The 27,530-nt window shown below is 45.1% G+C and overlaps 1 protein-coding gene across 7 annotated transcripts in view; it reads left to right on the forward strand.

Moving 5' to 3' along the window:
* The window catches only part of DAAM2 (dishevelled associated activator of morphogenesis 2), a 226,984-nt gene that overhangs the window by 175,659 nt on the left and 23,795 nt on the right, over nt 1–27,530 (forward strand). For all 7 annotated transcript variants that reach the window (XM_081186365.1, XM_081186362.1, XM_081186368.1 and 4 more), the window contains 6 exons: nt 12,859–12,943; nt 14,881–14,987; nt 15,773–15,861; nt 16,463–16,631; nt 16,920–17,027; nt 18,986–19,046. In XM_081186365.1, coding sequence (XP_081042491.1) covers nt 12,859–12,943; nt 14,881–14,987; nt 15,773–15,861; nt 16,463–16,631; nt 16,920–17,027; nt 18,986–19,046 — 619 coding nt within the window. The remainder of the gene's footprint in view (nt 1–12,858; nt 12,944–14,880; nt 14,988–15,772; nt 15,862–16,462; nt 16,632–16,919; nt 17,028–18,985; nt 19,047–27,530) is intronic.

Below are 27,530 nucleotides of genomic sequence, written 5' to 3' on the forward strand. Positions count from 1 at the left end.
TATTGTCCTTTTTCTGAAACCTTGTATTCTTGTCTCTCTGACCCTCTGCTTAGTCATCATTAAGTGGTCTGAAACAAGGAAGTGTTTAACAGAAGGCGATAGTGAAGTTTTTTTGTTGAATAGCTATGATATGATTCATATAATACTTGCCCTGTGGACACTTCGGTCCCCTTTCTGCAATCTGTCAAGTTCTGGCTACAAGCCTGCTGTTTTCTGTAAGATGAGCTGAGCTATATCAAATTGGGAACTTTAAGAATGCGCTAAACTGGTGGCTTGTTTCTTTACCCAGCTTTCCTTTGCAGTGTTGAGGGGTCCATCAGAATGGATGGAGATAGTGCTTGCTGCTCAATCCCTGCAATCAGAGAACTGGCATTTGTTGCATTGTCGTACTTTGCATGATTGTTGCAAACAAAGAAACTTGACTGCAGGTGTGACATGCAGGTGTGTAACAAGGGTGAATAAAAATGATGGAAGAAGAATTAAGATGCCTTTTCCATTTGAAAATTCTAGTATGTGTTGACATGCGGGGATGTTTCTATAACTTGGAGCATTCAAACTTATGAATCCCCCCCCCCCTATGAAGTAGTACAGTCCCAGCAAAGTTGTACCAACTGATTTTCTTTGCATATTCAGATCAACTCCACTACCGTTTCCTTTAAGAGAGGGAGTTGTTGGACTTCAACTCCCATTAGCCCTAGCTGCATAGCCAGTGGTCAGATTAGTTGGAATTTTAAGTCCAACATAATATGGAATGCCACCAGTTGCTCATCCCTCTTTTAAGATGGACTTCCATGGGCTCATGAAGGTGTCGTGTTGATAGTTATTACAGAGGGGAAAGGCTGAGTACATCGTGAAGATCTAAGTAGCCTTTCTCCCATCTTGGAAATTATGGCCATGCAGCTTCACACATGAGGCTGCTCACAGATAGTTGTTGTGCCGATAGAGCCTCCCCATTTCTCTCCTCTACAAACAAGGGAATTCTCTTGTGTCCCTATAAGGAGGAAATGTGCATGCAGAAAAATAATCTTGTGGGGCGGGAAAGGAAGCCTGTTAATATGTATCAAATCCCTTGCTCTCACCTAAAAGCTTTCTGGCCCCTCCATTTGCTACGTGAAGTCTTGTTGAGCAACATTCATGGAAGGCTGTGTGCATTTGTGCTTTGCATGGCTTCATTATTATCTATCTCGATTGTATGGTTTATACTGATAAGGCAAATGAATTGATTTTTAAAGGAGAAAATATCCTCCTTTCTCCCAAATATGAGCATAAGCGTATCCTGGTGGTTTTGAGGACAGGCGTGGCTCTAGACTAAATGGCCCTGCCTGCGTTAGTGGCAGCGCATCTTCCGTCAAAGCGAGCACAGCTTAAAGATGGAGCGTCAGCATAGCACCGCGCTCCTTCTCTCTGAGGAGAGATGGCTGATGAATGTGGAGTGTTTTCTGCATGAGAGTTTTGGCAGTTAGCTTAAACCCAACCAGTGACCATCTTGAAGGAGAAAAACGAGACAGCCACATCTGTGAAGTGTGCTGTGATGTAAAAAAAATAGAAGGCAAATCCAGCATGACTCCCAGGCATATTTGGAATAAGTCACTGTCTCTTTCCTCCCCTCTCCCCCGTCTCTGTGCAAGATGGCCAAACAATAAGCCACTTCATGTCTACTGACATTAAATCAGCTGAGGTGTCCTGAGGAGATTAGTGATGAATGAGGGTGTAGAGTCAATAGGGGTCATTCATGTGTCCTAAGGGGATCAAGGCAGCAGCAGGCTAAGTATCATTTTAGGAGCATTTTGATAATAGTGCAGCTTCAGCCTGACTTGGAGATTACTCAGACATTTGGGTCTCGCCAGCTCTGCGTGACTTAATGTGGTGGGAAAGAGAAATAAGCAGTGTTTTGTTTTCCCCGTAATCTTCAGAAACCTACCTGGCCAAGGTTAGAAGTCAGGAAAGCGGTGAATATAATTAGCAGTTTTAACTGTAAAAGCCCAAGATGGGGTCTCAGCAAGCAGAAGAAAAAGGAGTCGTAGGTGCTGGAATGTGGCAGATAGGAGAGCAGGGTGATAGAAGAATAAGTCACAACAGAATGGTCCTCAGGCTCAGACAGATCTTGCAGGACAGCAAAGGAAGGTAACAGACACTGTCAATGTAGAGCTTCTCACAATCTTACTCACTCTTTCTTCCTCTGTCAGTGAGTCACATACACACCACTGGTCCCCCTTTTACATAGCTGTCAACTTTCAGATTTGAAAATAAGGGATCAGCAGCCTCACCTGTCCCAGGGACAGTCTACAGGATATCTAACAATCCAGGATAGCAGCAGGAAGCAGTGGGAAACGGCGCTAGAATAAGGGAATTTCCCGCAAAAAAGGGAAGGTTGACAGCTATGCCCTTTTGCCAACTTACTGGCTTCAGCAGCTGCTTCTTCCTTAGTCTGTGCACGCAACATCGAAGCGCATTGGTTCCTCCAAAGAATCCTGGGAACTGTAGTTTATCCCTTGCAGAGGTACATTTCAAAGCACCCTTAATAGACTGAAGTTCCCAGGATTCTTTGGGGGAAGTTGTGTGTTTTAAAGGTATGGCGTGTACACAGCCTTACTCTGGCAGCCGTCTTTCTTTTGGGATGAGTGCATCTGGCACTGAGTCCCTTTTGCAGTGTGACTTGCTCCTGACTTAAATGAGAATTTTAATGAAACCTCATATTTCTCATGAAGGTTTTTAACTAAATCTAGAAGGGTTACGTCCTGTCAGGGAACTGCCATCAGAGCATCAGGTGGTGGAGGGACTCAGGCAGGATGAAAGAGACTCAACTGCTGAAGCAGGGACCAGCAGGGGGAGGAGTGGGTCTCTGAGGGAATGCGAGCAGGAGGGAGGGCTCAGGGAGGCTTCCAGCGAAAACAGTGGGGAGGTATCGGAGTCTCCCATAGGGAGACCCATACCTCGCAGGAAACTGTCACGCCGTGAGTCCAGGAGACGCGTTTCCGTTAAGGAACTTCTTTGTTGGAAACGCTTCCGCAGACAGCCACTGTCGGACTCTACTAGTGACTAGAGCAGACATGTCTGAGGAGCTCCGTCACACACGGAGGTTTGTGGGGGCGCACAAACTCTGAGGGAGCACGTTTTCACGCACAAGCAGCTAATCAAACCCTCACAGCAGTCCGACAGTCTTTGTACGCTGCCTGTGCAAGAGAAGGCATCATGAGCGAACCAACCGGAACCGGAGGAGCAGGGGCTGGAGCTGGTCCAAGCTTGGAAGATAGATACCGAGCGTTGGAGGTTCAACTGGCCCTGCAGACGGCGAGGCTGGAGGAGAGAAGGGCTCAGGATGCAGACAAGAAGGGGAGAGCCACTCAATTCCCCAGAAAGGTACCAGGATTGGTGCAGAAATTTGGGGGGGACCCCAAGGACTACCATGCTTTTAGGACAGAGATGCAATATGCCCTTAATGTGCAGTTCGATGAGTTCCCTGATGAGGAATCGCGAGTTGCTTTTGTAATTGGGCATCTTGAGAAAGGGGCTAGAGACTGGGTGCGACCCCTAATGGCAACGCACAATGACATACTAAAGGACACAATGAAGTTCTTTCGTGCAATGGATATCATGTTTTCCAGCGATATTGAGGAAGGGGTGGTGCGCAGACAGCTAATGGCTTGTAAGCAGGGGAGTCGATCTGTCCGTGAATATTGGACTGAGTTTACCATGCTGATTCACAGACTGAGTTGGGATTTATCGGCGGCACCCGTTCAAATGCTATTTGAAGAAGGTCTTTCTTCGGGGGTGAAAGACGAGCTGGCACGGAGCCCCAGGGCGGAGTCTATGGATCAGCTGACCAAATCTGCGCTGACCATAGGAGCGCGGCAGGAGGCAAGAGCCTTGGAGAGGCGGGAAGGGAGAGGGGAACGTTGGAAGGAGTTCCGCATTCCAGACATTCCTGAGCCAGCTTTCCCGCCGGCAGAGCCGATGGAAATCGGAACAGCGCGCGCGCGCGCATTTTCAAAAACCAGCGAGGGAGCTAAGAAGGAGGGAAAGGGCCCCCGGAAATGCTATCTCTGCCAACAGCCAGGCCACTTTGCCAGAGTCTGCCCCCAGAGGAAGGAATGGCAAGGGATGGTGGGAGCTGTTGAGGGGGGAGAAGAAGGGGGAGCGGAGCAGGTAAAAGCCAACGCCTGGTTGCCACAATTGGGGCACTGCAGCCAGGCCAAAGAGCAGTGAAAGTGCCCGTGCCAGAAGCTCCTCGACCTGCTCTAGTGATTGAAGTGTCGCTAGAGCTGCAGAATGGGCACCCCCTAAAAATAAAGGCGCTATTGGACTCAGGCAGCTCCTGCAATTTTATGAGCAAGGAGTTTGTTGCTGAACACCAGATACAGACCATCCCTTTAAGCAACCCCCTGCAGGTGACCACGATTGATGGCAGGGAGTTGTTGGGAGGAGGAGTCCGCTTGCAGACTGTCCCAATGATAATGAGGGTGGCAAGGCACACAGAACTGATAGCGTTTAATGTGGCCACCCTGGGAGGCGCTCCCATTATTTTGGGAATGAGCTGGCTAGCTCTACATGATCCGCTGGTTGGCTGGCATCAAAGAGTGGTGTCCTTTGGTTCAGCACATTGCCTAGAACACTGCAAAGGGGAGAAGGGTTCAGTAGGGGCCCAAGCCACCCTAGCAGGGACTGAAGTAATGGGAAAGGTGAAGGTACCACCACAGTATGCAGATCTCAGCGACGTGTTCAGCGAGAAGGAAGCTGACCAACTACCACCTCATAGACCCTTTGATTGTCAGATCAATTTACTCCCTGGAGCACAGCTTCCCGTGGGCAAGTTGTATGCCATGTCAGACAGGGAAATGCAGGAGTTGCGAGGGTTCATTGACAAGAACCTGAAGAGAGGCTTCATCAGAGAGTCCAAAGCAGCAGGGGGGAGCCCAGTGTTCTTTGTGGACAAAAAAAATGCGGACAAGCCGAGACTTGTATGTGATTTTAGGCGGCTGAATGCAGTGACTGAACCGGTGGCGTTCCCTATGCCCAGAATTGATGATATTTTGACCATGGTGAGGAAGGGAAAGATTTTCACAAAGCTGGATCTAAGGGGGGCGTACAACCTGATACGCATAAGGAAAGGGGATGAATGGAAAACCACCATGTTTACCCCTTTGGGGGCGTTTGAATACCTCGTTATGCCATTTGGATTACAAGCAGGCTCCGCGTGTTTTCAATCTTTTATGAACCACGTGCTGGGCCCTTTGCTCTACAAGAATTGCGTTGCCTTTCTAGATGATGTGTTGGTGTATTCTGAGAATGAGGAGCAACATGTGAGAGACGTCAGAGAAGTGTTGAGCAGACTGCAAGCCAACAGGCTGTGGGTCAAACTGGAGAAGTGTCGGTTCCATACCAAGGAGGTGGAATTCCTGGGGTACCGCCTGTCAGACAAGGGATTGGCCATGGATCCCGGCAAGGTACAGGCAGTGCTGGAATGGAAAACACCCAAAACCAAGAAGGATGTGCAGAGGTTCCTAGGGTTTGGAAACTTTTATCGTAAGTTCATCCGCAACTTCGCCCATCTGACGGCGCCCATCACTGACTGTCTCAGCAGTAAGAAGAAGTTTGTATGGACGGCGGAGGCGGGGCGAGCGTTTGAGGAACTGAAAAGGGCCTTCGCCTCTGAAGAACAACTTCTGCATGTGGATTTACGAAAGAAGCTAAGGGTTGAAACAGACGCATCTGACAGAGCCATAGGGGCGGTGCTTCTTCTGCAGCCGGGGAAGGAGGAGTCGGAGTGGCGTCCGTGTGCCTTCTTCTCGCGGAAGCTGAACAAATCCGAGAGGAACTACACGGTGTACGACCGAGAACTGCTTGCTATTCATGAGGCGTTCCGGAGATGGAGGCATCTGCTAGTTGGTGCACAACATAAAGTGCAAGTGTGCACGGACCATAAAAATCTAGAGTACTGGAGAACGGCGCGAGTGCTCAACCAAAGGCAGTTGAGATGGGCCCAAGAGTTCTCCAAATTTAACTTTGAGATTTGTTATGTGCCAGGCCCAGAGAATGTTAGGGCGGACGCTCTCTCACGCAAGCCTGAATATTTGGAGGGGGAGGGAGCACCCGAAGAAACCCATATCATTCCAGAGGACCGCTGGGTGTGTGGGGCGACTTTGGTGGGGCAAAGGGAATTGGTAGAGGGTACGGTGCAGGATGCATACGCCCAGGGGAAACTCAGGGATCTCAGAGGGGAGGAAGACAAACCCGGTGGTTTTGAGGAGAGAAATGGGGCATTGTATTATAAGGGAGCGTTATACATACCTGAAGGGGAATTGAGGGAGAAAGTACTCAAGCAGCTGCACGATAGCCCCACAGCAGGGCACTTTGGGCAACACAAAACCATGTGGCTGGTTACCAGGGAATTTTGGTGGCCCAAGGTCAGGGAAGATGTGCGGGAGTATGTGAGAGGGTGTGAACAATGCCAAAGAGCCAAGGGGGAGAGGCAGGCGCCGGCTGGTTTATTAGAACCACTGCCCACACCTGAGAGACCGTGGGAAGCAGTGGCAATAGATTTCATGACTGATCTGCCAAGGTCTAGAGGGAAAACAGCCATCATGGTTGTAGTAGACCTGTTAACTAAAATGGCCCACTTCATAGCCTGCTCACATGCGGTTACAGCAGAAGAAACCGCCAAATTGTTTGTAGAGAATGTGTTTAGGTTGCATGGCGCCCCCTTGAGGGTGGTTTCAGACCGAGGGAAACAATTTACTTCCAGGTTCTGGAGGAAGCTCATGAGCTTACTGCATGTAGAGGTTAATTTCTCGACGGCCCGTCATCCTGAAACCAACGGGCAGGCGGAAAGAGCAAATGGGGTTCTCCAACAATATTTGAGGTGTTATGTTAATGACAGAGAGAATGATTGGGTGGAGAAGCTGGCGTTGGCAGAATTTGCCTACAACAATGCAGAGAACGTGTCCACGGGGATGAGCCCCTTTTTGGCTAATCACGGGTGCCATCCCAGAGCCTTCCCAGGGGGGGAGGGGGAGAACTGGAGCGTTCCAGCTGCAGAACAGTTCGTGGAAGAAATGGAAGCGATCCATCGCCAGCTCCAACTCAACTTAAACAGGGCTAAGGAGGAATATAAGAGGCAAGCAGACAAAAACAGAAGGGAAGGTGAAAGCATCAGGGTGGGGGACCAGGTGTGGCTGTCAACCCAAGGGTTGCCATTCAAAGGAGGTTGTAAGAAATTAAGACCCAAAAGGCTGGGTCCGTTTGAAGTCATACAGCAGGTCAATCCAGTGGCTTTCAGGCTCCGGTTACCGAACCACATGAAGCTGCACCCAGTTTTTCACAGGTCGTTGCTGTCACCGTATAGAGGAGACAGTGAGGGGAGGGTCACTAGGGGACCAGCAATGGAGGAGAAGGAACACAGCTACCATGTAGCGGAGATCCTCGATTCCAGGTGGAAGGGAGATCAAGTAGAGTATTTGGTAATGTGGGAAGGGGAACCGGAGTCGGAAAACACCTGGGTTAGGGCAGAGGATGTCAATGACGAGGTTTTAATAGAGACTTTTCATCAGAGGTTCCCACGTAAACCTCAGCCTGTAGCGAGGTTCCGAAGGGAATACTTTGCCACCACCGACGAGGAAGAGGAGTTGGAGGGGTTCCCAGATTCTGAAGAGGAGGAGGATTCAGCTGGCCAGGACGACGATCGATGGAGAGAATTGTTCGAGACGTCAGAAGATGAGGAAGATTCGTTTCGGGGTTTTAGCCCTTCACCTCCCAGGGGGGAGGAATTGGGAGGGGGTGAGGGGGGCCCTGGAGGGGAGGTGGATGTCAGGGAACTGCCATCAGAGCATCAGGTGGTGGAGGGACTCAGGCAGGATGAAAGAGACTCAACTGCTGAAGCAGGGACCAGCAGGGGGAGGAGTGGGTCTCTGAGGGAATGCGAGCAGGAGGGAGGGCTCAGGGAGGCTTCCAGCGAAAACAGTGGGGAGGTATCGGAGTCTCCCATAGGGAGACCCATACCTCGCAGGAAACTGTCACGCCGTGAGTCCAGGAGACGCGTTTCCGTTAAGGAACTTCTTTGTTGGAAACGCTTCCGCAGACAGCCACTGTCGGACTCTACTAGTGACTAGAGCAGACATGTCTGAGGAGCTCCGTCACACACGGAGGTTTGTGGGGGCGCACAAACTCTGAGGGAGCACGTTTTCACGCACAAGCAGCTAATCAAACCCTCACACGTCCCTACAATTTTTCTTGGATTTTTGAGAGTGTTAAGCTCGGCAAAAGTCAAATAAGTAAATGTATGTTATGGTTGTGCATAGAATAATTCAAGGGTTTGTTTGTTTGTTTGTTTGTTTGTTTTCCAATTAGAGCAGAAATATTAAGGTGCTGTATCTCAGTCATTTCTTGGTGGAATTTTTTGCTTTTAATGGTCAGCTTATAAGTGTTCACCATGTAATCTTGTTATGATCTGGACAAGTCACCCGGATTTTACGACGATTACAGGATGTAGGCCTCAGTATGCTAGAACATTCTTTGATGCTTCTGCATTCCCTATACAAGTTCTCCTCCTCCTCCAACTTTCTAAAGAGTATACACAGATTAAAATATAATACACCCCCTGCCCACAGACTCATCACCTGATAAGATACAATATAATAAAAGGGAAATGGTTTGGGAGGGAAGAGGTAAGCGAGCAAGTTTGGGTACCAGTTCTTGGAAATCATGTAATTTCAGCAGTATCATTTGATTGGGACAGATGGGGTGTTTCATCTTCAAAAGTACCTTTGGGTTTTAAGAACTTTTTTGTTTTTTTGCCTTGCCAAAAAACCCCCCTATATTTTTCACTTTAAAAATTCAAAGGTGTTGTTCAGTGTAGCCCTACCGTGTTCCATTCTGCTGCTTTTATGCGCCAGCAACCGCTTAACTTGGTTGTGATTCCATAGCTTTTGTTTTTTAGTAAACAAATAAGAAGCAGAGATGATGGTGCTTCAATTATGCATATAGTCTGGGGTTTGTCAGTTGTTATGCCAGTGGGAGAAATCTATATTTGGCTCCTATAAAACCAGTAGGAAAATCACTGCTGATACATATCCAACAATGAGATATGACTTATTTAGTGTTTCTCCTCTGGCTGTAATCACACTTTAATGTGGTGTGTCCATTACAACCAGCACCCCCTCTTCCCCCAAGTAGTCATCTTCGCTCAACCCTGAGTGGAAAGATTCTAGGGATCTGCTTTACGTTTTCGTTCAAACCAGTTCACCTGTTTTTGCTTAAAAAGCAACACATCTGCTTTATGTTACTGTTGGCTATTTTAAGATCCATTGCGTGGTTAGTCAATAATAATGAAAATACGTGATTAACAGCCCTTTGGCCCAATTGCTCATCCATTTCTAGGTGTGAGAGAGAGTAGCGCATTTGTGGTTGCGTGAGTTGCAGCTGTGTGCTGGCTTAGTATAGTCTGAGGGCCAAACTAGACAATAAGTTATATAAATATGTGTCTCCCTAACTGTAGAACTTCTTTTTCTTTTTACAGGGCCCCTGATTTGAATTGAGACTCTAGGGTGGGGCATATGCCCTTTTTTAACCCTTTCCCCTCAGTTTGGCTTCCCCACGCCAGCAATTTGCATAGAGAAATAAAGCTCTCTTTGAGACAAATGAATAATTTGTCAGTGCAAATTGCAAATCTAGATCTGGATTAAGCCCTCTAATCTCCACATTAGGGTACTGATACAGATCATCTACTACCTTGGCAACTGGTATATGCTTATATCCAACAATCGTACACTTATACTAGCTACATATCTCAGCTTAAGTGATGTATTTGGCCCTGAGATTAATAGACTCTGCAGGGATCTTTGAGGCACACCTTAAGCTCCATGTATTCACCTGCAGACTTTCAGTGAGTCTTGTTGAATTGCATCTTAGAATGGGACCATGTAATTCTCTGTGATAGGAGGACAGGTTGCCTGAACCAAACATTTCCTTGTTAGTTGCTTAGTACAGTTGCACAAACATTTCGGTTTCTTAGATTTCACTGCTCATGCTTTTAGCATTTTAAATCTTGAGATAACTGAGCACCTTGGGAAGGCATCAAACTGTCGGGTTTGGAAACTGAAAACATGGTGAGGCCACAGTAACTATGACCATGGGCAGGAGCAGCACAGATTTCTCTGGAGTATCTTGCTTAATGGTTCTGAAATTCGAGTTGGAGGGGAACTTCTCTTGGGGATGTAGGAGGGTAATTCATTCTCCATGGCCTCTTCGGTTTTTGGCTTCCCTGCTGAAACTGATGCCAAGTAGAAGGATGAGTGTTATGATTTTCCATACACAAAGAGGACCCATTATCCATTCAATATGAATTGTGTGTATATATATTTAGATGAAGGAAAATGACAAAATAAGAGTAATAGTGGAGTCTCTCTCTGACAGCCTGTTCTATGCTTCAGTGCATAGTTGCTGTAGAGCATAGTTTCCAGTTGCAGCTTCCCAGCTCAGATATAGGGCTATGCCTTGTCTTCTGGGTCTATGCTATGCATTGGCTGAAGGGCATAAGTTTGGCCTTACATTTTTGAATAGCTGGAAAGAGCACAGCTCAAATTTTAAAGGTTTTTATTTTTAACATAACCTTCCATGTTTTAATTACTAGCTGCTGATTATATTGGGCAGTGTTAAAATGTGTTAAATATCTCAGGCTTAGTACTGTTTCCTGTCTGGGAAGCATTGACATTTGTTTATTCACTATTCCAAGACTATGAAGGCAACAAAAAGTGTGGAATTTTTCAGTGTTTCTTTTTTTATTTTTCTGCAAGGTACTATAAATTAGACTTTGAATGCTCCCGTCATGTGTATCTCCACTGATGTTTTCCTTATGCATGGAGGTTCTTTCACCAACTCCATTGGGAAGTTGGCCCTGTGTGAATAGTCCCCCCCCCCCAATATATTGTGATTGCTTAAAGTTATAATAATTTAATAATAATAATTTATTATTTATACCCCTCCCATCTGGCTGGGTTTCCCCAGCCACTCTGGGCGGCTTCCATAGAAACCAAAAAAACACTAAAATATCATACATTAAAAACTTCCCTGAACAGGGCTGCCTGAAGATGTCTTCTGAATGTCAGGTAGTTGTTTATCGTTTTGACATCTGATGGGAGGGCGTTCCACAGGGCGGGCGCCACTACCGAAAAGGCCCTCTGCCTGGTTCCCTGTAACTTGGCTTCTCGCAATGAGGGAACCGCCAGAAGGCCCTCGTCGCTGGACCTTAGTGTCTGGGCAGAACGATGGGGGTGGAGACGCTCCTTCAGGTATACTGGGCCGAGGCCGTTTAGGGCTTTAAAGGTCAACACCAGCACTTTGAATTGTGCTCAGAAACGTACTGGGAGCCAATGTAGGTATTTCAAGACCGGTGTTATGTGGTCTCGGCGGCCGCCCCCAGTCACCAGTCTAGCTGCCGCATTCTGGATTAGCTGTAGTTTCCGAGTCACCTTCAAAGGTAGCCCCACGTAGAGCGCATTTCAGTAGTCCAAGCGGGAGATAACTAGAGCATGCACCTCTCTGGCGAGACAGTCCGCGGGCAGGTAGGGTCTCAGCCTGCGTACCAGGTGGAGTTGGTAGACAGCTGCCCTGGATACAGAATTGACCTGCGCCTCCATGGACAGCTATGAGTCCAAAATGACTCCCAGGCTACGCACCTGGTCCTTCAGGGGCACAGTTACCCTATTCAGGACCAGGGAGTCCTCCACACCAGCCCGCCCTCTGCCCCCCAAAAACAGTACTTCTGTCTTGTCAGGAGTCAACTTCAATCCATTAGCCGCCATCCATCCTCCAACCGCCTCCAGGCACTCACACAGGACCTTCACCGCCTTCACTGGTTCTGATTTGAAACAGAGGTAGAGCTGTGGGTATCATCTGCATATTGATGGACACCCAGTCCAAACCCCCTGATGATCTCTCCCAGCGGTCCAGAAGGGTGTTATGGTCGATGGTGTCAAAGGCCGCTGAGAGATCCAGCAGAACTAGGAAACAACTCTCACCTTTGTCCCTAGCTCGCCGGAGATCATCAACCAGTGCGACCAAGGCAGTTTCAGTCCCATGATGAGGCCTGAACCCTGATTGGAAGGGATCCAAATGGTCCGCATCCTCCAGGCGTGCCTGGAGTTGTTCAGCAACCACATGCTCAATCACCTTGCCCAAGAATGGAAGATTTGAGACTGGGCGATAGTTGGCCATACTGGCCGGGTCTAAAGATGGTTTTTTAAGAAGCGGTTTAATGACTGCCTCTTTCAGCGGGTCTGGGAATGTTCCCTCACAGAGGGAAGCATTCACCACCCCGCAGAGCCCATCGCCCAGCCCTTCCCGGCTTGCTTTTATTAGCCAGGATGGGCAAGGATCAAGGAGACAGGTGGTTGGTTTCACGCGTCCAAGCAGCCTGTCCACATCCTCGGGGGTAACGGATTGAAATTGATTCCATGCAACTTGACCAGACAGGGCTCTAGCACTCTCCCGCCCCAGCCCTGCTCCCACGGTGGTGTCTAGCTCCTTCCAAATATGAGTGATTTTATCTGCAAAAACTTTGCAAAATCGTTGCAGGAGATCTTGGGGTCTTTACAAGGCCCCGGTGGTAAAGGTGGTTCCATTAAATTGCAGACCACCAATTTAAAAAAGTTAATTCCTATGGTAGCCATTGCCAGTCACTCAAGAATGGAGGGGGAAAATGTTTGCAAGGTTTAACTTTTGCTCACTCTTATAGATCTAAGGGAAGTTTTTACGACAGAATATTGGCTGAACTTTCAGACTGATCAAAATTAGCCATGCAAGCAATAATAATAATAAAATATTATTATTAATAAAAATAATGGGGCAATATTGATGTTGTTAAAGGTTGAAGCTATCCAATGAGGAAATCCGACAAGCAATCTTGAAAATGGATGAAGAAGAAGATCTTGCTAAAGATATGCTGGAACAGGTAATATTCTTTGTAAGGGCTACTAAACATGTTGATTTTAATGGGAATATTTCTCATCCTCTTTTCACTCATGTCATGCTACTCATTATCTAGAGCAAGGGTCAGCAACCTGTGGCTTCCAGATGTTGTTGGACTGCAACACCCATTATCCCTGACCATTGTCCATACTTCATGGACAGAGTTTGATTCCCAACAGCCTCTGGAATACCACAGGTTGCCCCACAGTGGGCCATATTACAACTTGAAGGCAGCCTTTACTTCTTGGAATAACTGCATTTGGCTTTGAAATGTAAAAAAACATCATCTCTCCAACCTAACACTCACATCATGTTAATATGTCAATTTTCTTCAGAGTTCCTTCATAGCTGTTGGTCTACTAAACTAATAATAATAATTTCAGATGAACCAGTATTAATTTACTATTGTGAGGGAGGGCAGTGCTGGTCCTAAGACTTAAGAAAGAAAGAAAAACAGAAGGAAGAAAGGGTAGTGAAAAAAAATATTTAGAATTGGGGGTGAGTGAGGTAATCTATGTATCTTTTAAAAATGGTGTGCTGAGCTAGTGTAGGGTAATGTATGACAGTGTGGTGGCCTCATCTGATATTTAAACTCAGCCACAAACTTACCAATTGCCACTATACTTTATTTCAGTTGCAGGTGATGCTTTGGTATGGATCTCATCTGTGCCATTATTTTTGCTATGGTAGTTTTAGTCCCTTAAACCACCAGATCTGCAGTCCTATATACCAGGCATCTCCAGCCTTCAGCCCTCCAGATGTTTTGGACTACAATCCCCATCATCCCTGACCACTGGTCCTGTTGGCTAGAGTTCATGGGAGTTGTAGGCCAAAACATCTGGAGGGCCGCAGGTTGGGGATGCCTGCTATATACACTTAACTGGGGAGTAAGTCCCATTGAAGGCCATAAGTCTTACTTCTGAGTAGATAGGCACTATGAGTTCTTTTACATGTTAAAATGAGATTAGTATCTCCCTTTTCAAGGTCCTTTGACTTTCTGTTGAGCCAACCTGGGCATTATAAGTATGATCAAAGAGTGGGATATAAATCTCTTAAATGAATAAATATTCCAAAAGCTCTTGGTTTGTACATTAGTATCCACAAAGAACATTGCATTCCAGTTTTCAGTGTTCTTTGGCTATTATAGCTTCCTGCACTACCATTATCACATCTATGGATTGCTGGCATTTAAACTGCTCCTTAGTATAGAGGAGGGAATGATAAAAAGCAGAACCATTGTCTGATGTTTCTTGCAGGCTGTTTGTTTTAGTAACTAGGGAGCTTTTGTGCGTCTGTGTGTGCGCATGCGCAGGAGCACACACACAAACATACACACGCTTGGCCAGGCCAAAACATTACTCCCACTAGATATGTAAAAAATCTGTCAACGTATGAGCTTTTAAGTTCAACACATGAATAGGAGCCTCTATTGAGCATCTGCCCAGTCACACTGATATTGTTCATTGTCTCCCCAGGGCAAAACCATTTTTAAAAGTTGGGGGGGGGGGAATAGTCAAAGCTTTGTGTCTACTGGAGGCTGAGTAGGCTCAACACTTTTAGGGCCAGATTGTCCTTCATTTACACTCAGGAGTGCCTCTGGCCATTAAGGGAGTTCTTTATTAGACATACACTGCCTATAGCTGTTAGATATGGCAAATCCTATATGGAATTTGAAAGTATCTAATGAGGGTCACAGAGGGGAGAATCTAAGTCAGAGAATCCAACCAGATGTTTCAGAAAGGTCACTTGTATGACCACAGCTGCCTTGCTTAGAAATTACAGTCACATGGGGAATTCCAAGCAGCATTTTCTTACAGTGGGCAACCCTATTAGTTCACTCTCCTGCTGTCTTCCCCTTGCCCTGGTTAGTTCCCTCATGCTGTCTTTTTTTCTCCTTTTTCTCCCCACCTGTGGTTCCAGCTACTGAAGTTTGTCCCAGAGAAGAGTGATATTGATCTGCTGGAGGAACACAAGCATGAAATTGACCGCATGGCTCGGGCAGACCGTTTTCTTTATGAAATGAGCAGGTGTATATATACTACATATAAATGTCTCTGTCTCTCTGTGTGGTGTATCTGTAGGCATGGCAGGAGGAGGGAATAAGAGCAGGGATGTTATTCAGAATCTCCTGTTTGCTTTTTCAAGCTGTTGTACTTGTCAGCTAAAATTGATCACAAGCCACTAATAGAAATCCCTTTATTAAGATATTGCTGGCCCAGCACTGCACAAAATGTTGCAATTCGCAACAGAGTCTGATGCCAAAGACTCATGTTGGTTTTGCCTATGAGTGCCCTTGATGGAAGGAAATATTGGAAGCTTGTTAGACTGAATAAATATATTTCTATGCATCTGGATTGTTTCTCTCTCTCTCTCTCTCTCCTTCCTTCCTTCCTTCCTTCCTTCCTTCCTTCCTTCCTTCCTTCCTTCCTTTTCTCCATTTCAAGTGAAATGATGACTGTTAATGATGGCCCTTAGCACTCTGCTGTATTATACAATATCTTAGTGCCCAAAGCCAAATGGCAGATGATGTTTCTTGAACTCTGCCAGCCACCTTATTTATTCCACCCACCGAGGCTTTAAAGCATCCTCTAGTTCAGGGGTGGGGAACTTGTGGCCCTCCACCATAATTTCTGACCCCTGGCCATGCTGCCTGGGGCTGATGGGAGTTGGCATCCAACAACATCTGTTGGGCCACAGGTTCCTCATCCATACCCTAGTCATTTTAGGTTTTGTATAAATACAGACTGAGCTCATAGTGGCTTTGTTTTCTGGGGCTCCCTTGAAATATAACCCACATCTTTCGCTACTTTAGGATCGACCACTACCAGCAGCGGCTTCAAGCATTATTCTTTAAGAAGAAGTTCCCAGAGAGGCTTGCAGAAGCGAAACCCAAAGTAGAAGGTAAAGCGAAAGTTTTCAGAGACCATTGCAGGACTTGCAAAAAGATGCTGGGCTGTAGGCAACCGAGTCGTACTCAGAGTAAGCCCGTTGAAATGAATGAACCTAAGTTAGTGGCGTTCATTAACTTCAATGGGTCTACTCTGAATAGGAATAGCATTGGCTGTCTTCCACTGGGTAGTGTCGCGGTCAGTGCAAGGCAACCACCGTGTGGTAGGTCCAGTCACAATTCTGACAGTGTAGTTTATATTGCCTGGCTCCTCTCTGTCTCTTTCATTAGCTAGACCACCATCCTATGTGAGACCCACTATGTGTGGGTACCTCTGCCTCACTTGACAGTAAATACCAAAAAAATTCCACTTGCTGCAGCTTCTGGTTTTCACTTTGAATGGAAACCAGAAGTTGCTGTATATGCTCTTCACTGTAATGGAAAAGCTCTTTAGTGACATTCTTATACATTTTTGATTCTCGAGGGAAAATGACTGGGGCAGGGGCTGTTTGCCTTGGGACTTGGGATTTGGAAGAAGGATGATTGCCTCACATTTGCTGATTGAAATGGCACCACTCTGTTAACTTAAGGGAATTTCTTATTTCTCTCTTTCAGCTCTTCTCCTGGCTTCCAAGGAGCTCACACGTAGTAAGCGGCTGAAGCAGCTCCTGGAAGTCGTTTTAGCCTTTGGCAACTACATGAACAAGGGCCAAAGAGGAAACGCCTATGGCTTTAAGGTCTCCAGCCTCAATAAAATAGCAGACACCAAATCTAGCATAGATAAGTAGGTTTATTTGCTTACTTGCTTGTATATTCCTTATAAATATTTTTATGTTGTTCTTCATTAAACATTCTTTGTTGGATGGGTGGGTCCAAGTGAAATATTTTTTGTTGCTTTTATAAAGAGATATGTTTGCTTTTTGTTTACATGGCTTTTATTAAAGAAACATAAATGCTGATGCTTATCTAACCCTGAACTGGTGAGCCTGACTTCATGCCAGACATCTTGCATGGCATGTCAGTTATTCCAGATATCCTGGTTTTTTGCCTCATTCATATCTGTTTTTCTTAGGAACATTACGCTGTTACACTACCTGATTATGATCTTTGAAAAGAACTACCTAGATATTCTAGACATGCAGTCTGAACTACAGCATCTTCCAGAAGCAGCAAAAGTCAAGTAAGTTTGGGGCTGGGGCTGGCATTAAAAATTCAACAAAGGATGGGTACTAGATCATTGTGTTGACATTTGCTCATTCAGCAACCTGACTAGAGGCGACATATAATAATGTGTTGTAAAATAGGCTGTTAACCTGCAGTGAAAAATGGAATATGATCTGTACAGCATTAGTGGCTAGATGTTGTAGATTCACATGATGCTGCAGCAATAAATCTGCTAGCACATTTGCAAAGCTAAGCAGGGTCCAGATTGGTTTCAAATTGGATGGGAGACCATGTGTTGAGATTGCTGCGTTGCAGGAATTTAGGCTGCATGACCCTTGGGGCCCCATCCAATTCTACAATTCTATGTTTCTGCCACTTTTTATAGCCCAGTATACTATTGCATGAAAAGCCAACAGTTATCCCTCAACATTAGTAGTTTTCCATGGATCTTTATGGTCACTTTTTATTCAACTAATCAAAAGGGGTTATTTTACTCATGCCACAATGTACAATTCTTGCCTGGGAATAAGTCCCATTAAACTCAGTTTCATTTCATTTTCACTTTTTTATTGCATTTTAATCTCACCTTTCCTCCAAAGACTTCAAGGTGATGATCATGCTTCTGCCTCTCTACCCATTTTCTCCTTACAACAACCCTGTGTGTAGTTTAGGTTGAGAGGCAATGACTGGCCCAAGGTCACCCTGGGAGCTTTGTGGTCTCCCAGGTCCTAGTCTAACACTCTTAATCACTACACCATGCTGGCATACATCAGAGTGGATGTGCATTGTATTCTGCTGTCAGTTTTTGGGAGGAGGGCATAATAATGTCGGTGGGGTGGAAGAAGCTGATCCTCTTTAGATGATTATTCTGGTGCTGGGTTCCTGCCTGTGAGTTAAGCAGGTAATAGTTAATCAATGGAATTCCTGTCCTGCCTTTCTGCACTATGTGCCCAAGGTGACTTAAGAACAGAAAATGATTAAATTTATTAAAAGATACATACTAAAAGAGGAGGTAAGAACATAAGTCAAGATGTCAGGGACTGGGCAGAGGAGAAATGGTGGAGACTGCTTCCCCAGCCTGACCCTTCCAGAGAAGAAGGAGACAGTTCAGAATTACAACAGGGGTTTGAGGAAGGTTACAGCTCAGAGGCAGATGAGCAGAAAAGCTGGGAAATGGGAGAGGAGGTGGAGGAGGAGGAGGAAGAATAAGCATCAGGGGAGAGACAGCTGAATGACTCAGTGTCTTTAGAAAGCATTCCAACCCCCCTCCCCCCTTCTAGAACCCGGTGGGCATTGAAAGTAGGAGAGCAGAGACCTCAAAGGCAAAAGGCTCTTTCTAGCACCCATAGCGATGTCTCATGAGGAAGTGGGAGAGACGGAGGGGGTGGGGTTTCACTCAGAGCAACACCATTACTAAAAGAGGCTGCATTTCTAAGCCTATCTCTGTGAATATTGAATAAATAGCATTGGTAAGAACTTTCCTTGTTCTATCCATTCCTGGCAACCTACCATGGGGGTTTGGACGCCTGACACAAGCAGAATGAAAAACTAGTCAATAGCAAACAAATAACCAGTCCATTAGTCCCCCCAAGGCCTCTATTGGAAGAAGAGAAGCAGAAGCTCTCTGCTTTATTTAAAGCTGGCCATGCCATGTCAAAATGTTGGGCGCTTCAGCCTGCCTCCCCCATTTCGTTTATCCAGAGGTTTAAAGGCTTATTCTCTTCTGAATAGTGTGGGATCTTGCGTGTGAGTGCAAGCAGCCCGGGGTCTGAACCCTCCTATTAAAAGCTCATGCAACACAGAATGGACCTCTTCTTGCCACCTCTAAAGCATCTGGTGTGGGGCTGGGGCCGGAGGCAGGATACCAGACTGGATGGACCAGCGATCTTTACTGCCTCACCAGTTCCTGTATTCCCATGTAACACTGCTCTTTTTGTTTTCAACTGCTCTATGTCTCTCTGTGTCTCCTTGCAGCCTGGTGGAGCTGGAGAAGGAAGTGAACAACATAAAGACTGGATTGAAAGCTGTTGAAGCTGTAAGTATTTCGTGCTTTCCAAATACTCACTCGGGAACTCAGGCACTGTGTTTTTGGTGAGAGAAGAACGAGCTTTTCTTCTTTTGTCAAGCACCGCCTGTTTCCCTAAAACCGTCTCCCGTAGGGCTGGGCTGATGATATTACCAGATGTACCCCTTAAGAAACTTGTTTGATCTGCTACTGAGAGCTGGGGGAATGGGAGTTTGACAAATGACATGCCCTAAAAATGTTGGAACACTTGCTTTTGCTTCTTTCAGAGAGGCTTGGTCTCTGAGCAGGTGTTTGGTGTGGCCTCTGTGGACAGGTCTGAACGGGTCGGGTGTAGCCTATGTATCAAATCATTTAGTAGCGGCCAAAACATCTGCCAAGGAGGGAGAAAGGCAGGGAAGCAAGCAGGTATGGAACTGGTGGTCACACAGCTGTATGGTGCTGCAATACAACCAAGGATGGGGGAAAACACTGATTCAATTTGTACTTGGCAAACCTACCTGATTCACTTTTTCAATACGTGAACTGAAGCTCAGCCATCCTTCAAAATTCACACTTCTCAGAATTTTTTGGTGCAGTTCTGCAGCCAAGTAATTGAATAAAAATGCATATAATAAACATGCATTTAAATGCATGCTTGTGAAAATAATATAAAAAATGTTCTTGAGTAGGGGAAACGGCTTTGCAAAAATGTGTATATTAGCACTAAAATGCTAAAGGGAAGTCCATTGCTAGATCTTTTGCCATGACCATCTTACAGTTTGGAACCTGTAGTAACTTTCTGTGGCACTTGTAGCTCTGTGAATGAGATGTCCCTTGCTGAGAATCCCTGTAGGCCAATCTGCTGAGAGTTGACTATTTTATTTTATTTTTTATTTTATTTTTACTTTGCCTTTTCCCTAATGGTACTCAAGGTAAAAATGTAGAAAAAGCAATATTTTTTTAAAGAAAAATTAAGCATTAATATAAAGCTATATACAGTACATATATAAAATCTGCTTAAAACATGAAAACAATTACAATAAAAATAGCATGACACCAGACCTTTCATTAAAGCTGTCAGTTCTCAAAAACCTATTGGAAGAGGAAGGTCTTCACCTGCCAGCAGAAGGACAAGGAGGGAGCTAGTCTAGTTTCTCCAGGGAGGGAGTTCCAGAGTCTGAGAGCAGCCACCAATGGGGCCCAAGATCCTTCAAGTAGCAGAGGACAGGTGGAGCATTGTCTCTCACACCAAACATGGCTGTCTGTTTCTTTTCCCTTTTGCCCACCCCCTGCTCTACAGGGTACAGCCTGGCATGTAGCTGCCTTACACCAGCTTGTTCTGTCCATCAAACTCAGTATTGTCTACTACTCTTGTCATATCCAGGGTCTTGGGCAGAGATCATTTGCATCCTATTCTGATGCAAAACACTTGCTTTACCTGTGAGCTGTGGTTCCTGCCCTCACTTCCCTAGCACATTTCTAGTTCAGTGGATCATGCATCCATAATGGAGCAGGGAAGGCACCTTGTAGTTGGTTGTTCAAAACAACCACAGAGAGAATTGCCTGCCTACTTTCTAGGGAGTGGCTCAGTCCTTTCATTTTCTACTTGATGTTATATACTTGGGGGTAATCACTGTAGAGCTCTGTTACTACAAGCCCTGTGAATAGAATCACACTGGACAAACAAGGAATGGAGCCAACGGGCTTTTGCAAAACAGAAAGACTCAGTCATACTGGGCCTTCTCTAGGGGATTGTGGTCTGGTGAACTGAATGTAGGACCTAGAGCCAAGAACACCTACTTTCTCCTCTTGGCTGTCCACTGGCTTTTCTGTGTGGCCTTAATAAAGTCATGCTACTTCTGCCTCCCACCTGTGATTTGGGATGACTCTTTATCATCATCGCTGTTGCAGCAAAAATACGTGAAGCAGTAAGAATCAGACATCATTGCAAGGCTAAATTATTACATTGTAAAGTTTATCATCCAGTTCATTTTATCTTATTAAAAAGGTAAAGGGACCCCTGACCATTAGGTCCAGTCGTGGCCGACTCTGGGGTTGTGACGCTCATCTCGCTTTGTTGGCCGAGGGAGCCGGCGTACAGCTTTGGGGTCATGTGACCAGCATGACTAAGCCGCTTCTGGCAAACCAGAGCAGCACACGGAAACGCTGTTTACCTTCCCGCCTATTTATCTACTTGCACTTTGACGTGCTTTCACAGTGCATTATTTGCGAACACTGGGGGTGCTTTGAATAATCTCCCCAACTGAAGATTCATCTATGTCGGGTACTTTGAAGAGGAAAGAGTGTGATATTAATGCCAAAGTTTAATGTATGGATCTACTTCAGATGTTACAGATATAGTTGTAGTAACGTACTCAGCATGGGTCTGTGATATATACCCGCTAATCCTGCAGTGTGTGAAGTGACCCTTAGTGGTGTTAGTTGTGTGAGTGCAGCACTCGGTATGGACCGAACACAAAATTTTACATTCATTCTCCCTGGACTGGAGAACATTATTGCTCCAGCATGAATAGCTGGTGACATCAATAGTATCTCAATATGCTAGATAGCCAGGGAGTTAAGGTGCCCTCTCATTCTCACTCCCGACTATGGGGAGTAGAGTGGTGGAACCAAGTATCCCCTGAATACCCGCCCCCGTTTACACTGTAAATGACTTCTCTCAGTTTGACTTCTCTCAGTTTGCAGGTTCAAGATCGCTGTCAGTTGACTTAAAACACAACGTTCATGGGTTTTTAAATAAAATGCTATTGGAGCTGGCCTTTTTAGTTACAGTCCAAACATAACATGATCTTGTAGTAACTTCTGGAGCATGCGATGCGAGGACTAGAATGATAGAGTTAGAAGGCATCTTGTCAGTCACCTGGTCCAACCTCCTGCGAATGCAGGAAACCTACTATTTCAGCATCCCTGAGAAGTGGCCATCCAGCCTCTGCTTAAAGTCCTCTAACGATGGAGGACTTCTTGATACAGTTTGTTCCACTGTATTCATCCTTTTTCTTGTAGTTTAAACCCATTGGCTCGGGTCCTGCTTTTGGCAAGATTTTTTTTTTTGGTTCCATCGCTTCAGTGCATTAAGCCAACAGTTGGCTGAGTGTGGTGTGCAAGCCAGGCCATTGGAAATGCTGCTCAGCGCTCGCTTCCACAGAATGAAATACTGTTCAATGTGCATTTTCAAATCTCAAGTTTCATGTGGATTCACAGCGGTTGTGGCAGAGCCAGTTTGCATGATAAATATTGAGGAGGTCACTCTCAAGTTCTGACTTTGTTCCTTGACAAGCTCGCCCCACCCCTCTCCAGCAGGCACATTTCCCCTTGCATGCTAAGAAAGCTCTGTGTGCCCAGAGCTCCTCTGTGTTGGCTGTTTCAGGCATCCAAGAAATTACAGGATAGTTGCAGCTGTTGAGTGATAAACCATAGATTCGGTTTGGTTTCAAGCTTGTGAGTTGTTTGCCCAGTGTCCTTGCAGTACCTTCTCCTTCCCTTTCTCGGGCAACATCTATTTCCCATTCATGCACCCGTCCCCCTCCCTCCCACCTCTGTTTAGCCTTGGCAGCCAGCACCTTCCCCTCTTGCTCATTCATTTCACTGCTCCCCCCACCCACTTTTGGCATGTAAAAATGCAGCACTATAGCAACAATGGAAGGCCCTTGTTGGGAGTGGACTTGATGGAGGGGGGAGGGAAGGTACAACTCTTGACTGCGTTCCAGTGTGTTCTCGCCACAGTCCTGGCTCTGACAGTTGAGAGGGCTCTTCAAAGCCCCTTATTACAAACACAGGGCTAAAAATAGGTTCACAGTCAGCTGCTCAACAGAGGCACTTTGTAATCCTTCACTTCCCAGGGCTGGCAGCACCATTTTAAAAAATGAGACTTGAGTCCAGCTCTGAAAAACTTCACAGAGTGAAGCAGGCAATGCAAAGTATATCAAAATGCAAATTCATAAACACTCTCCATTCTCTGTGAGCCCTGCCAGGGCATCCATCTGCCTTGTTGCCAACTGTGTTTGTAGCTTTTACGGCGAGTACTTGTTTTTAAACCTGCACTAACTCTGATAGTGTAGATTTTTGAGCACAGTGTCCTAACTTTCACTTCTGAATTTTGCAACTCCCGGTGAGAGTTGTTGTTCAGCAACACCTGGAGAGCCAGAGTCTCTCCCCCAAACCAAACTCTGTGCTATCTTAAAGAGAATATCTAATGCCCCAAACAATCCCAGCACAAGATAATGCTTCAGTTAAAACTGGGGGTATTAGTAAGCCATTATTGTAGCCAGCGTGTTTCTTACAGAAGGAAAAGATTCCCTGCCCTGAGGATCTTGCAGTCTAAATGCTGATAGGAAGAGATTGGAGAAAGAGAGGGGTGGCATGGGTAGCTAGCTAAACCTGACAAAGCACAATTAAAGGTTTTTGGGGGCTCCCAGCTCTAAATACAAACAACCCCATAATATTTCCATGTACTGTATAGTTGTCTTTCATATCTTCCATCTGCATCCCACCAGATTCCAAGGAACTGAAGGTGACATAAATGGAGGTTACCTCTCTCCATCCTCTAGGGATGGGCAGATCACGTCATTTCTGGCCCTAGTCAGTTAGCAGATGTTAACTCATACACCCATTCCATTCCCATTTCTGTATTAATTTGTGAATTTTTTTAAAATATGAAAATTTAATACATGTTAAAACACATCAGTGAACATGTATTTTATCACAACTTGCAGTTGTCCTAATGGGAATCCAAGAAACTTCTCTTTGGTCCTCTTATCTTCACAACAACCTTGCGAGGCCGATTAGACCAAGAGTGTGTGATGGGCCCATTGAGCTGCATGACGAAAGGGCGTTTGAGCCCAGGTCACCCTATTTCACAATCTCAAGCAGCTTAAGGTGTTCAAAAGTCAGTCTGTGCTCGCTCAGTTGTGAGATCCAGTTCTCAAGGCGCTCACTGCTGTTCCAGGCAAATAAGTCCATTTGGCAGATAACCTGAATATGGAAGTTCAAGGCAGCACCAAACTGCCCATGCTGAGAACTGCAATCTCAAAAAAGAAAGAAAAGAAAAGTGGGGACTTCCGGGGGCGGCGCGAAACTGTAATGGCGGTCCTCTTCGTTCTCTGAAGAGGGGCTCCGCGGAAAAGGGTCATTCGCTGCGGCATAGCGACGACCCATCAAGATAAACCACGGGTAGAGTGAGCCCGTGGCCGTGGGACTCGGCGGGCACCAGAAGCTGCTCTGAAAACACAGAAGGGACCCTGTAAGGAGACCCGGAGTGAAGGAGGGGTAGCGGTGCTGTGAGTTCATCGCTCTTTCCGCGGAAGTGAAGCCGCGCGGCTGTTACAGATGAGCGCTGATCCTTCTTCCTAAAATCAACACCAAACTGCAAGCAACATACCCGTGAGTAAAGGGGTTTAAAATTTTGGCAAAAGAATTTCGTAAATTCGGCTGAAAGCGGGAGACGAGAAAAGGGAAGTCCGTCTTCCGACATTGCTGACAAGATCAAAGCAAAGCTTTAAAAAGCGGAAAGCGCTTGAAACGGGACTGTGGGAAGCTTTAACTTTTCGTGCTTTTAGACCTGTTCGTTCTTTTAAATTGAAGGTGGAAATGGACATTGACTAAAAGAAGTAGTAAACAGGGACCTTCCTCCTGTTTCTTTTCTTCTTCGGGCTGTATCTTTAAGGAGCCAGATCGTCGGGCTGCCAGAGAGGGAGACTGTGTCAAACTGCGGAAACAGTTGCAAAAATTTTGCTGGAGCTTAATTGTTACATTTGAGCAGGAGAGATTGGATGGGATACCGTTGCAAGCACCATTTGTGAAACTTTGTTGAACTTTAAAAGGTGCTTTGGGAAACTTTGAGTTTCTGAAGGGACTGATGGACTATTGGATTTACTGATTTGAAATAAGGAACTTTAATGGCGGATTACTTCCTTCTTTGTCTTTGAAACTTGGTGGCACTCCCCCTACAGGGTTTTCGGATTATAAAATCCTGGGAACTGACTTTTGTTTTGAATTCCACTTCTCTGGTTGTTTACTTCTGAATTTGTCTCTCCCATGGAACAACAGACAATCTGACCTTGAACATTGACAGATGTGTGATGAGTGGTGCAGGGAGAACAAGAGCATCTAAAGCTAAGGAATCTAAAGAGGCTAAGGAAAAAGAAAAAAGAAAGAAAACCAACACAATTTGTACAAACAACACTGACCCAAGGACGCCGATCATCGGTTCCAGCTGTACTGGTGTCTCAGAGGGAAGGGGAAATAACCGAGAAGTCCACTGAAGAAGATATGGCAGCAGGTGGGTCAGATACATTATTAAAACAGATATTGGAGCAACTATCAAGTTTAAATCAGAAAGTGGACGACCAGTCTTTGAAAATAGATAAAGCGACCTCCTCGATTCAAAAATTGACTGAACAAGTCTCCCAGCACACCCAAGCAATAGAGAACTTGCAAGGAGCTACAGCGGAAAACCGGGAATTAGCTGGAGAAGCAATTCAGAAAGTGGGAGCTTTACAAAAAGAAGTTGAAGAAATAAAAGGAGAAGTCAAGCCTCTGCATAAACAGGTGGGTGAACAACAAATCTATCTGTCAATGGTGGAACTGAAAAACCGCGAGAGTAACATCAAATTGAGAGGCATCCCAGAACTTGAGCAAGGAGATCTGATTGGATATTTGACACAAGAATTTTCAAAGTTCTGGGGTATAACGGAAGACACAGACTTCAAGATTGTCTCTGCATATAGACTGGGAAGATTGGTAAGGAAAGACAGATCCAGGGACTGTTTGATAATTCTAAGATCAAAGGAAGAGAGAGACAAGATCCTAGGCCTTCACTTCAAAAAAGCAATTGAAATACAAGACAAAAGGGTGGAAATCTACAGAGATATCCCAAGACAGCTGTTGGATCTCAGAGCCAACTACACAGAATTAGCAAAATTGCTGAGACAAAACGCAATTCCCTATAGGTGGGAGTTTCCACAAGGACTATCTTTTACTTACAAAGAAAGGAAGGTTAAAATTAGAACACCTGAAGACAACCAAAAGTTCCTTCACGACCACGGAGAAGATCTTCAAAAAGGAACAGATTGGCTTCCATCTTTACTAACAATACCGCCTGGTGGCGGGTTAACACCTGTACCCTCGGGACCTGAGCAAAAGGAAGGCACCTCATCTTAAGAACACTTAAATCAGAACAGGATGTCTCTGCAGCTACTTAGTTGGAATATAAATGGCGGGAATTCTCCGGAAAAAAGAAGAAGGATATTTCATATCCTAAAAAAAGAACAATTGGACATAATATGCCTTCAAGAAACACATGTGACTAGGCTCCACAGGAAAGTATTAATTAACAAAAGACTAGGCCAAGAATTTATCTCATCAGACAAAGTCAAAAAAAGAGGCGTTGTAATATATGCAAAGGAAAACCTGTCACCAAAATTTTTATTTAAGGATGACCATGGAAGAATTCTTGCAATTGAAATTCAAACACAAGGGGAGAAGATTTTGATATTAGGAATCTATGCGCCAAATGATGGAAAATCAGAATTCTATGTATGCAACCACAGCAGCTAGGATTCTTATTGCAAAGTTCTGGAAGACACCAGATTTACCCACACTGGAGGACTGGCAGACGCAGCTGATGGACTACATGGAGTTGGCAGAAATGACTGGCAGAATTCGAGATCTGAGCGAAGAAACAATGGAGGAGGACTGGAAAAAATTTAAGGACTATTTGCAAAAATATTATAAGTTGTTTGAATGTTAAGATTGTGCACGATTAAGAAACATTATGCTTCTGCAATTTATTTAAGTAAATGATAAAGTAAGTATTGATGGAAAAAAAACGAGACAAATTAGAAACAAAATATTATGTTTATTAAGAGTGTTAAAACTAAATTACAAATTTTCGAAATTGGTAACATAATAAATTTAAAGGTATAATAAGATGGGAAACAAGATAACAAATTGCTGAACTGGCTAGAATAATGAATGCAATGCTGAGAGGATGTGAGGAGGTCCAAAAGCGAACTGTCGAAGGACGTTATGAAAGTTTCTTAACTTTTTCTTCTTTTTTTATTTTTCTTCATATATAAAAAATGTTTCTTGCATGTTGCTATGTAAACAAATCTGTTAACCTATGGAAAGAAACGCAATAAAAAATTTTATAAAAAAAAAAAAAGAAAATCAGAATTCTACAAGAAGCTGCATGAGACAATGCTGGATTTTCTGGACTATTCTAATATCATCGTGATGGGAGATATGAATGGGGTGGTTTCCACAAATATGGACAAATCCCAAAATCAAAACCTAACAACAGACGGCAGACTTCCTAAAACGTTTTTTGAAATGACAGACAATATGGACTTGATTGACATTTGGAGGACAAAGAACCCCTTGGTCAAAGAAGGAACCTTCTTTTCCGAGGCCCATCTGTCATGGACACGAATTGACCAAATTTGGATATCTAGAGGGCTGGCACCTAAAACAAGAAAAGTGGAAATCTGCCCAAAA

The sequence above is a fragment of the Podarcis bocagei genome (assembly GCF_964188305.1).
Source record: "Podarcis bocagei genome assembly, chromosome: 3".
Classification (NCBI taxonomy): domain Eukaryota; kingdom Metazoa; phylum Chordata; class Lepidosauria; order Squamata; family Lacertidae; genus Podarcis; species Podarcis bocagei.